Source organism: Perna viridis, chromosome 5, assembly GCF_037379345.1.
Source record: "Perna viridis isolate PV_CMFRI_1.1 ecotype Kerala chromosome 5, ASM3737934v1, whole genome shotgun sequence".
Classification (NCBI taxonomy): domain Eukaryota; kingdom Metazoa; phylum Mollusca; class Bivalvia; order Mytilida; family Mytilidae; genus Perna; species Perna viridis.
In genome coordinates, this window is record NC_142449.1 from 9,936,467 (window position 1) to 9,949,378 (window position 12,912).

At 32.9% G+C, this 12,912-nt stretch overlaps 1 protein-coding gene across 1 annotated transcript; it reads left to right on the plus strand.

Annotated features, from left to right (window-relative positions):
• The first annotated feature begins 28 nt into the window (after positions 1-28).
• Positions 29-11,393, plus strand: LOC148615914 (uncharacterized). Its single transcript, XM_088582544.1, has 6 exons — positions 29-176; positions 1,920-1,982; positions 2,539-2,620; positions 8,684-8,808; positions 9,294-9,338; positions 11,084-11,393. Exons 1-6 carry the CDS (start codon positions 146-148, stop codon positions 11,260-11,262), a joined length of 525 nt encoding a protein of 174 aa, XP_088438670.1. The 5' UTR covers positions 29-145; the 3' UTR covers positions 11,263-11,393.
• Positions 11,394-12,912: the final 1,519 nt, after the last annotated feature.

Here is a 12,912-nt window from a genome sequence, read left to right on the forward strand (position 1 = left end):
AAATTAATACGACTGAAAACAGTGCCATTGTGACATCACGTAAGGTCTGTGTCTTATCATCAAAACTGAGATTAACCTTAATAAACTGTAGATAAGTAAAGAAAGCTGATAATTCTACAGACCTAGATATTTCACCGGTATCAGGATGTTCAATATGATCTTCTTTACTTCAGTCTGTAAGTTTATACTTTTCTTTCATAAAATAGACAATGACAAGAACAAAGACGTTCTATAATTCTTTAATTCTATATTCTGTAATGATCTGTTCTACTGCTGTAGAATATAGATTTTTATTATTGATCGCTTAAGTAAATGATTGCAATTCATGTTGTCCGTCGACGTCTGCTATAATAAATACAAGTTAAAAACATTATATTCAACTTAAAGAACAAAAACAATGCCAACAACAAAGACGTCATATAGAAAACACATAAGACTATGTTAAAAAGCAAAAAAAGAAAAACAAAACAAAATAAACACATACAATTATACATTTGTAACAACAAAACATCCATTAAAAATAACTCTTTTTCTGTAATATGTTTGTTAAGTGCAAATATTTGGTTACCGCAACATTTCTTACTGTATTTGTTAAATTTGGGACAGCATTTTCACAGTGCGTTGTGTGTAATCTTCATGTTTTGCCCTTATAAAACCTCTCCATCAAGTCGTGTGGAAACCGTATCTATATGTAAGATGTAACATTTGTTGTGAAAACAACCGCTTAAAGTCGTAGTATAAGATTCATTGAATAAAAGAAGTGGACATTATGGTGTTCCAAGAATACAAACAAATGAAAAGCAAAAAAAAAAAAAAACGTAGCTTAGCAATTAAATACATACACGTTAATAACAAGTTGTAAAGATCAGAAGATGCAAACATTACTTAAATGATCTTGATCGGACAGTTATACACTTCCTAAAGTTATACTCTCTACATCAATTTACAGTCTGTGACTGTGACTTCTGACTTTGTTGAACTGGAATAGCCCAAGGTAAATACCAGTTTTGCTAATTCATATTCAATTAGTAACAATGGAGCTTAATTTCCTCTTCATTCAAGCAGTTAAACAGCTGAAAGTAGGGATTTTTTCCCTACATGAAAAAAGACTTGGTGGTTGTCAACTTTAGATGAAAAAGTTTGAGATCCTCATAACTTTGGAATGAAAGTGGAATAACATTGACTTTATGGTGAACGATTAAAGCTGTATCTTTTTTTTGTATAGTTTTTATTGCAAGTGGACATGTTAATACTGATATCATACAAAGACTTGAATTAACAAATTTTCTGAAATACCAAAAACAAATTTTGGAAATGTGCATTAGCTAATGTAAACTACTTTATTAAACACTAAGCACTTCTTTTATTACATGGATGGTCACAGAGTGGGGTATGAATTTTGCAACAGGGTGGTCACAGAGTGGGGTATGACTTAATATATTTCTATAAAACTATAATTATATTTAAAATAAACGTTTATAGAACTGTAACTATTTAGAAAACAGAATATTTTTATTTGCAAACTTTGACCTTTGAGTTGTTTTTCATTACATTCCAGTGGCCACCAACTAAAAATACTACATTGTATTAGACAAGTAAATTTGTCATGTGAAGAAAAAATATCTTACATCGGTTAAAATGCCTGAGTGAAGGTATCTATTTAAATGACCACAGAGTTTTTACTCAATTGTTACTTATTCAATTGATGAATTCATTAAGCAAAATTAATAATTGCTTTGGGCTATTCCAGATCAAAAAGGTTGAAGGTCATAGTAAACTCACTGTAAGTTGTAAAAAACGAATCATGAAAGGGAAGTAAACAGTATACAAAATGTAGACAAATATAGATTTTAGTTACAAATATTTCTGCAACTTGCCTTGCAATGTTCCTGTACTTTATTATTATTTTTTTATTTCAGTTATCTGTATATCACTTACCAATGGATTATTATTTGATGTAATAGGTGAACTGAATAATTTAGGTGAGAAATGATTTTTTATAGTCTGAGTGGAATCCTTAACAGACATTATCTGATGTGTGATATATAATCTGTTTATTCGTTTCTGGTTTGTACATTTTTTAGAACATTACCAGGCGCGTAGCTGAGGCCAAATTGAAGTGTAGGCAAAATTACGGCAGGGGGTCTGGGAGCCGCTTAAGGCCCCAGCATGTCTAGGGGCGAAGCCCCCCCCCCTTTTACTCCAAAGCTCCGCGGAGATAGCGTTTTAGAGCATCATTTATGTATTTTATCTCAAAAAATAAATTGGCAAAATTAAGTGCAGGCAAAAACTTTTTTGCCTAACGGCAGCTACGCGCCTGATTACAAACACGATTTCACCGACTAAACGGAGGTTAAAGCGTTAAAGCAAGGACCAAAAGAAAAAGATCGAGTTTCTATGAAGCTATATTTTTTTCATAGAATATAGAAGTTAAACAACTTTCATCATAGAACGATTGGGGGCTATTAGATTAGATTTTCTGAAGGATATACTTAGTTGTTTTCTGTATGTTGATACATTCTATCTGATTTTTAACAGATGCCTTCCTTGTTAAGTATTGCAGACCGATAGACCCTCCTGCAAACGGCAAAGTGTCTTGCACATACAGTCCAACAGAGTTGTAAGATTATATTCGATGTTTAATGGTGTTATAAATTAAGTACTAATACACTTTATAAACTATCAGATATTCCCGAGGAGTCGAAATGAAGATCATTTTTAATATTACAAGCTTGCTGCCTTTATGAAAACGCACAGTTTGAACAATATGTCGTATGACATTTCATCACTCTATAAATAAAGTAACGATGCGTATTCAAACAAGTTGTTGATTATTAATTTAGGTAGGCCATAAGTATTTTTTAATATATAGATTTTCCTTATTTTCTCAGAAACAAACCGTAAAATTTTGATATAAAAACATAGGTCACCGAACTTGATTTTGAAATTATGGAGGCTACAATAAAATTCTTATTACATTTCTAAAGAATACTTACCGACCAATTATCACCTCCTTGAAACAGGCCTTTTAAAACGTATGCTTGTAATTTTCCACAAATAGTAGTCCACGGGCTGGGATGGTTCATCGTTCACCCCCACTCATCAACTTCATGGTGATTTTTAGGTACCTTTATATATCCCATCACCGAATCAATTTGTCGCCAAGGAATATTCTCGGATTCTTTTTTTAGTATAAGCTTATATTTGCACCCCACTGGGTAAAAAACCTAATTTTTGTTACTCAATTGTTTGAGCGTCTAAGCCTTCCTGGTATAGCATGTGTAAATAAATTAAAAACAATTAGGTATCATTGTATAGCCAAATATCTCAGCTTTACAATCGTACCAAGGACATTGCGGTAACTATTATGGTTTTGCAGTTAAAAGAACGAAATGTACCCCTTTCCGGCCGAAAAATTGCGTAAATTGACATATTTTTCAATGTTAAAACCCCTAGAGTATTAATGCTTCAGTAGAAAATGGCTTATTAGGTATTTTCTGTTTAGTATTATCACAATTTATACTTCTGGGGTTCTTTTCATAAATTTTGGCGATCGCGTAGTCAGAATTAATTTAAAAAATGCGAAAAATTTGATTTTCGATTTTTCGGTCAAAAGTCACACAAATTCGACTCTTCAAGTTATTGCTCAACTAAAATGTCTCAAATTGTGTCATATTCGAAATATAAATTAATTTTTTACATAAATAAACCACGAAAACCTGATTTTTACGAAAGAGTTTTCAAAAAATGTTAAAAATATTACCCTTACCCCTAGAAAACTGGTCTCAATATCAAACATAAATCTCATTTACAGCATACTGACAATGTAGAACTCATATTTTAGGCATTTATAATTAAGATAATGATGTTCCTAACCTATCTGATCAATTCAGGCGCTTAGATTTTCTTATTTGGGTAACAATTATTATAAAATCGGAAAAATGGGAACTTTCGGAATTTCAGAATTTTCTGCTATATCACCCGATATTGGTTTTTTAATCAGTATACCGTACTTTAAACAAACTTTTGTGTGATACTTTATATTAGTATAGTGCTTCAAAATGAGTCCAAGTAATAAATATTTGAACTTTTCCAAGTCAAGTTAGATGAAAAATTGCCACCCCTACCCATGAAAAGAATGCCTCAACATGAACTAAAATGTTAATTTTGGCATATAAACGGTGTACAATAGACATGTTGGGTACTATTGTTTTAATTATCGATGTATTCAACATATCTTCTCATTTTAGACGCACATTTTCAGTTTCAATGCGACAATAATGAGTTTTCCATAAAACGGGGAATTTTCGGATTTTCATATTTTCTTCCATTTCAACGGTAATTGTTTTTTTTTTTTTTCAAGTACCCTACTTCAAACAAGCTTTTGCTTATACAAGCACATCTATGTAGCATATAAGCTTTCTAATGAGCAATGCATACTTTATCGTATTCCAAGCCATATAGGCGAAAGAATGGTACTCAATACCCAGGTTACAGACTACCAATTCAACCAATGAGCATTTGGAACGTACGCAAAAATAGTCCTACGCAGAAATTACCCCTGTTCCTCATAGTGCTGTGAAAAAAGTTCTCATCTTATTTAAAAAATTTAAACAGTTTCTGAAAGGAAAAACATTTCTGAACATTTTATAGATGCATTTTGCTTCTTGTGATGTGAAGCCTAATCTCCATAATGATTTTTAAATATACCCCTATCTTGTGAAAACACTGGGATTTCCTATGCTATTTATAGACCCTTCACTTCCGTTGACCAGTACTGCACTGCAAATCTGCTAACCCCACATGCCATTTTGAGGATTGTGAGCTGACATATGTAGAATCATGCTGATATATAGTTCTCTGCAGGTTAAAGTTAAGGTAAAGTCCAGAGAAGCCATTGAATATTGTGAAATTAGCATAGAAGCCTATGGAAAGTGGAATTAGTGGTTTTTAGCCTTAAGAAGAAGCCATGGCAAAATGAAAAGTTTCTTGAAATAGCTTTAAACTACTTGAAGATCTTGTTAACTTTGCCATGAGAGGAATACACTACAAAAATCCTTCAAAATATGCATTTTTTTAAGTTATAGGTCCAAATTATGGAAAATTGGTCTTTTTGGCTGATTTTTATGTCCTATCTTGTAAAAAATGTAGAAAATTTAGTAAAAATATCAAATATTAAACTTTGAGGGCTATATTTACCTAAATATGGTGGCAATAAGCACTTGAAATCAAGTTTTGTGTAGATTTGAGCAAAAATTAGGTTAGAAATGAGGAAAAACTCACTTTCATTACTGCGGTTAAGGCCATATCAGCATTCCCCTATGGCAACATGGAAAATCCATTATTGAGTACTTTTTTTGCTTTAGGTGCCCTTTACTGGTCATGTTTTAATGTGAAAACACTGTATTTACAAATTTAAAGCCAAATATATCACCTTTTGTGAAAATTTAAAGATTTAGGATTTTTGACATGTGATCAAGAAAAAGGGGGAGGCATGTCAGAAATAAATTTTTAAAAATAGACCAATTTCTCAGAAAATGATTACTTTTAAAACTATTTCTTCATTAATATTGTTAAAAAAACAAGTTGTGATTGATATTTTTTATTTGAAAAGTCAGAAAAAGTTCTTTGCAAATATTTAATGCATTTAAGTATGGTAGAATATTGTCACTTTTTTGCTCGCACAACTTGGTTACCCTATATTTAAAAATCAAATATTTAAAAAAAGTGCTTGTCACATTTCACTGAAACTTTGCAAATGCATTCAGTATGTGTGTAGGAAGATACCTGTATAGTTTTTCTAAGACAAAAAGTGACTCTTTTAGGTTACAGACCACCAATTCAACCAATGAGCATTTGGAACGTACGCAAAAATAGTCCTACGCAGAAATTACCCCTGTTCCTCATAGTGCTGTGAAAAAAGTTCTCATCTTATTTAAAAAATTTAAACAGTTTCTGAAAGGAAAAACATTTCTGTACATTTTATAGGTGCATTTTGCTTCTTGTGATGTGAAGCCTAATCTCCATAATGATTTTTAAATATACCCCTATCTTGTGAAAACACTGGGATTTCCTATGCTATTTATAGACCCTTCACTTCCGTTGACCAGTACTGCACTGCAAATCTGCTAACCCCACATGCCATTTTGAGGATTGTGAGCTGACATATGTAGAATCATGCTGATATATAGTCCTCTGCAGGTTAAAGTTAAGGTAAAGTCCAGAGAAGCCATTGAATATTGTGAAATTAGCATAGAAGCCTATGGAAAGTGGAATTAGTGGTTTTTAGCCTACCCACTAAAATTTCAGTGAAAAACCCAGACTTCGTATGGGGTAGATTAGCGTTTTTTGAAATAGTATTGGATGCATGTCAATCGTTCATCATAGTTGCCTACGAAACCTTACATGTATAAAAATAATGATATCAAACAAAATCAAATAATGCAAAAATGTGATATTTTAAACAAAAAATATACAATTTACGTGCCCAAATGCGTGATAATCTGTTTTATTCTTAAATTCCCCTTTTTCAATATTTTGTCGTCTTCGGGACAAAACATACTTTTGCTTGACAATGTGATTGCTACATGAAGATCTCCATAATAAATGCCAGACAAACATTGCGTATAATTCGTGTACGCTATTAAAGATCATTTTCTTTCACATTGGGGCAGCTTTTAGTGGGTAAGGTAATATTCTTTCGACCAAATGGCATGGAATACATGTAATAGTGTATTGCCTTGGCTCATTAGAAAGGTAATATGCTACATAAATGTGTTTGAATATACGAAAGCTTGTTTAGCTAGGGTACTTGAAAAACATTGCCCATTATAGGCGAAATGGACGAAAATATGAAAATCCGAAAATTCCCCATTTTATGAAAAACTCATTATTGTCAGTTTGGAACTGAAAATAACTCACCTGAACGTATAGGTATTCTTTTCATGGGTAGGGTGGCAATTTTACCCAACATGTCTATTGTATACCGTTTATATATTAATAATTAACATTTGGGTTCATATTGAGGTCTTTTTTTCATTGGAAGGGGTGGCAATTTTTCACCTAACTTGACTTAGAAAAGTTCAAATATTTATTACTAGGGCTCATTTTGAAGCTAAGATACTATATTAATGTACCGTATCACATAAAGGCTTGATTAAAACTACTATATTCTGACAAATAGGGAAATAACGGGTGATATAGAAGAAATTCTGAAATTCCGAAAATTCCCATTTTTCCGATTTTATAATATTTGTTAACCTAAAAAGAAAATCTAAGCATCTTAATTGATCAGATATATTGGGAACATCATTATCTTAATTATGAATGCCTAAAACATGAGTTTTACGGGGTTGGTATGCTGTGAATGAGAATTCTGTTTATATTGAGACCAGTTTTCTAGGGGTAAGGGTAATATTTTAAACATTTTTTGAAGGCTTTTGTCGTTTATTTATGTAGAAAATTAAATTATCTATCGAGTGATACCAAATTTGAGACGTTTTGGTCGAGCAATAACTTGAAGAGTCGAATTTATGTGACTTTTGACCGAAAAATCGAAAATCCAATTTTTCGCATTTTTTAATAAATTCTTACTACAAAAACCGTCAAAAAAAAAAGAAAAAGAATCCCAGAAGTATAAATTATGATAATACTGAACAAAAAGTACCAAATAAGTTATTTTCTACTGAAACATTATTACTCTAGTGGTTTCTACATTGAAAAAGTATGTCAATTGAAGAGATTTTTCGGCGGGGTGGGGGTATTTTTTTTTAATTTTACCGCAAAACCCTACAAGTTACCGCAATTTTTTTGATAGTATTTTAAAGCTGAAACATTGGGTTATATGCCAAAGCATACATATGTCCGTTTACTTCGTTCTGTAGAATGAAAAAGTTCGTAGAATCAAAGGACCTAAAAACTTGATTTTTGCCTCAACGAGGCATAAAAAGTAGCCAAAAAATACAAAAATGCTTCAGTTTATTTTTCGGCTACAAAAAAAATCGTAAATGAGAGGTATAAGGGTACATAAAAATCAGATTTTGGTTGATGAGTGGGGGATGCATGAGGGATTATCTCAGCCCACGTACTATAGTTTTACGCCAAGAATTCCTTCTAATCAATTTAAAGACATCTTTTTACATCGTTTCATACGCTAGAAACTCATTGAAAATACACACTTCTGTATGATGACAGAAAAGAATAATCCGTATAATAAGTGTGCTCTACCTTAAGTGTCAGTATCTGTAAGAATCAGACAGCGGGTGAAACATTGTATAAAAAAACACCATTTTGATAGTTTAATTTGACTGTTTGCACTATCAGAATCAAGGAAAAAAAGCAAGATGTTCAATATCTCTTTGGTAAATTGAGATATAATTTCATTGAAATGCACTGTAAATGAACATATCAAGGGCAAATATTATGTCAAAAACCTCATTTTTTCTAACATTTAATTGAAAAATTTCTGAATAAATCCAGTGATGCAGAGATCAAATAATGGTCTTTTCAAATAGAGAAAGCATCCTTGAGTGAAATTTATTAGCAGATCGGTGGGGTTTTGACATGCATGTTTCAGGTTTTTCCTATTTTGCCTGATTCTTACAAATACTTACATTTAATATTTATCTTAGATAATACAAACCACAATATTGATGTGAATGAAATTACGTTTTGCTTTAACAAGGACTTGCCGAGGATCATGCAATCCAGGTTATTACTTTGATGGTCTTTCTTCTAACACTGCAGTAGCATATAAATGTAACACTAGAAGTATATGGTCTGATGGAAATAGCTTTCCGACTTGCATCAGTAAGTAGTCTTAACTGTTAACAATAAGCAGAATAAACACAGTGAATGTTGGCGTGTGTCTCTACACTAAACACCTATAAATTAGGGTTAAACAATGTACTTTAACAATATCATGTACTTCAAACATTTTTAAGTGATGCTTTCCATCTCGACAGTAGGCCATTGCTCTATATTTCATACCCTAAGCCTATCCATCCGTTCTTTGGTTCCTCAAGAACACAACATATTCTTTATCAGTGGTTTAAGGTAACGTATATGTTATGTAAAGATGCCACAATTCCTTAATAATCAGACTTGTTTTCTCGCAATCATTTGACGTAAGATCTCTGCACGACACCTGATTCAATATGGTGTTGACAGTGTAATTTTTTTGTTAATGTCAGATCTTTGTCCAAAAACTCTTTACAACAAATGTAAAAATAAAAATAAAAGTAGAAGATGACTTTTAATTGAATGAGTAAAACAATGCAACTGTTTCTTTTCAGGAGGAACAGGGCCAACAGGCGTTATACAACCAACCGCTGGCATAGGTATGTCTTTTGAACATCAACAAAAGAATTGAGGACTATGATTATAGTTATTACAACTATATAAATAGAAAAAAACACACACACAAACATGAAAAAAAGTTATTGCGGAGATCCAACATGTATTTTTTTCAGCACACATCATTTTTTCGTTGTTCTTGTCATTATTATACCTCTCTCCCACAAAGTTTGTGAAGTTTTTAGAACCCCCCCTCCCCCCCCTCCCCGATATGTCTATCTGCCAGTCGGTCGGTAGAAGGATTTTGATAAAATTTATAGGAAGTTAAGAAATCGTGAATGCATGAATGAATATAGTTACTATCGGAGGACTCCATCAGGAAATAATCAAACTTTACATGTTAAAACATCATAAGCGCAACTCCTTCTAAATTGTTCTAGGAATTTTGATGAAACTTTATTGAAAGATTATATGTAGATGTGCATGAAAGAATATACATTTACTGTTAGAGGACTCCAAATCGAGCTTACGTATTACATATTCAACCTCATTTAAAGCGGGCCCCGTGCAGGTCCGGGTGTTAAAAGAATAGGCCTGCAGCAGCACTAAGCTTGTCATAAAAGGCGACTAAATAGTGCTCAGAACCATAGCCGGGGACTAGGGCGCTTTGCCCACAGAGCAACTGGGATGTGTGCCCCAGGTGGTTGAATGGGGTACCCCTGGCGTGTTACATGCTGGGGTTGTCAGGCTATAATACGGAAAACCTGACCGCAAACCATAGTGGTGCACCGTGTTGGGAAAGATGCCACGTTCCTTGCACGTTAAAGAACCCTACTGTGGTAATCTCCCGGAGTAGGAACCATAGGCTCCGCCACAGGAGGCTAAATTGCCCGACCCTACCCACCTTTCCCTATTTCCAGTGGCAATTAAAATTTGTCGGCCCCATTGTCCTTGTGTCCCATTCCTTTTTCTTTTCATCATCAATTTCATGTTCACCGTCTGAATATAGCTGAAATATTGCAGCTCGGAAGTTAAACCCCAACAAACAAACAAACAAACATTTAAAGCGGAGGGTATTCTTTTTGTAAGTCTGCTCATAGTAGTAATACTTTATTTTAATATTATTTGCAAATTTGGAAGAAGTTGAAAATAAATCTCAAGAGGAAAGCTATCATCTAGCTACATTTCAGTACATGATACCATAAGATTCAAATTTCATTTTGACACAGGTAATAGATGCACAACTAACGTATTTCGTTTGTTTTTTGACGATAAAATATCAGTATGGAAGGAACCAATGATATCAAAATTATTAAAGCAGCTATATTTGACAAACTACTCGGAAATTTTCCAGTTGTGTAATGGCCTCAGTTTTAAAGTTTTAAGAATGCCTTTTAAGTTGAAAAATGATCACGTGTCCTTGTATATTCCTGTAAAGAAGTGTCATTAATATGTTACGTAATAAAACATGAAAACGATATATTAAAACGCTATAAATTGGTGAAAAAGAAACTCAAGAATTACATCACTTGAAACCTAATAAAAAAATTGTTATTCTCCTAACGCACCAATTATTTCATAAACGTGGAGGGGTCTTTTTTCAGCGTTATATCCAAGTAAGTCTACAATTTATCTCTACCAATTTTACAGTATGTAAATTGACCGGAAAATTCATTAATATTCCGTTTAATATGAATAATAAACTCCAAAAATAGAAAAAAAATCCTATTCTTTTTTTTCGTAATGCTTTATTGAAAAACCTTACAATCGAGACTTTTTTTATCTCCAGGAAAATGTATCGATCGACTAGACGCCTGTCCAGCTGAGGGTGATTACCAGGCATGTACAGCTTGCAACCAGTTTGTGACATGCGCTCCAGATGGCATATTTCTAACCACCTGTCCAGCACCAACTGTTTGGGATGACAATGAGAAAAAATGTGTTATGATTTCAAAGACATGCTCATAGACAATAGCTTTATTTATTTTGATGATATAATTTACAGATATATTTCGTACAAGTGGTACAATAATAAAAGCGGTTGCTAAAATTATATTTATATATTCAATATACCAGTGCTAGAACTTTAATAAAATGTAGTATTACTATAATACGTCTTTTAAATATTTTTAAGGAATTATAGTATTTTACTGCTATATAAAGAAATAAATTCAATGGCGTGGTACACGTACACATTAAATAACTCACGGAGCGAGTTGTTTTCAAGTATGCACCAGATATATAGCGGTAATTTCAAATATACCAAATGATATAACAATCATAACTTATAAGTTAGTTTTTTATTCAACATTTAATAAGTGATATGCAATATTTGATAGGTCAATAAATAAACAAAGCATTATGACATTCCGATCACGAGATAAAATTACGCCTATTAGGTGATAAACAACAACAAAAAATTAGAAGCGAAGTTACATCCAAAATTAAATTATTTATAAATAATAACTAACATTGCTCCATTTGCTCCTCTACTTTCTGATCTCTTCCTTCACCCTTATGAGGCTGACTCTACAGCTGATCTGATCCGAAAGAAAGAACATTGCTTAGCCTGATCCTTTAATCTCAGTTTCCGCTATATAAATGACGTATCATCGTTACTTCCTAGTTTCGGGGATTTGAAGTCACAGCTTCATATCTTGACTTACACTTAGAGATCGACGGTAAAGGAAATTTATTGACCAAACTATACGACAAACGTGATGACTTTTCATTCGGTGTTATCAACTTTCCTTTCATCTGTGGCAACAACCCTTCAGCACCCGCGTATGGACTTTTCATATCAGAACTTAAACGTTATGCCAGAGCTTGCCGGAACTACATGTATGCAGACCTTTTGTATCCCGCGAGACTTTTTACAATTAGGCTTCTTGAACAGGGTTATGTTGCTACAAGATTGAAGTCATCACTATAAAAGTTTTATGGTCGTCATCATTAACTCGTGCATCGTTACGGTGTTTCAATCTGCACCATGAAAACTGATTTGTTCAACGTGTCATAGTTTTACTTTCCTCTTTCGTCTACCCTGCACTTGACTTTTTTAGCAGCTCGGCGAATGTTTCTAGAAATGCAGAGGACGCTTACCCTACCGGTGCACCTGGTACATGCTCCAAGTTTTTAGTGGATTTCGAGTTGCTCGTTTACTTCTGTTACTTTTTTATGTATTATTTTAGTTATTTCATGTTCTTTGTTGTGTTTGTCTGTTATCCATGTCTGTCTTTTATCCCTCGATTGCATTCTTTTGATTTCCGCTGGAATCTTGGTTTTCTTGATTACTCGTCCATAATTATAAACACAACGTTTTTTATATTTTTAGATAGAAAAAGAAATTTTCCATGAATCGTAAAAAAGATTCTATAAGTAGCTGTCTCCGTGACAATCATGTTAAATTGCATTAAGTGTTCATAAAAAAATCTCATACTTTTATTTTCTATGAAAGTAACCGAAAATAAACAAAAAATGATTAAGTGCTTGCTATCAAAATTATTGCACAAGATGCAAATCCAATAAAATCTTTGACGAACTGGAATGCATTCCCTGGTATTATCATCAACAGATTTAGCATATTTTCAATCATATAGAACCGATTGCAAGACGATA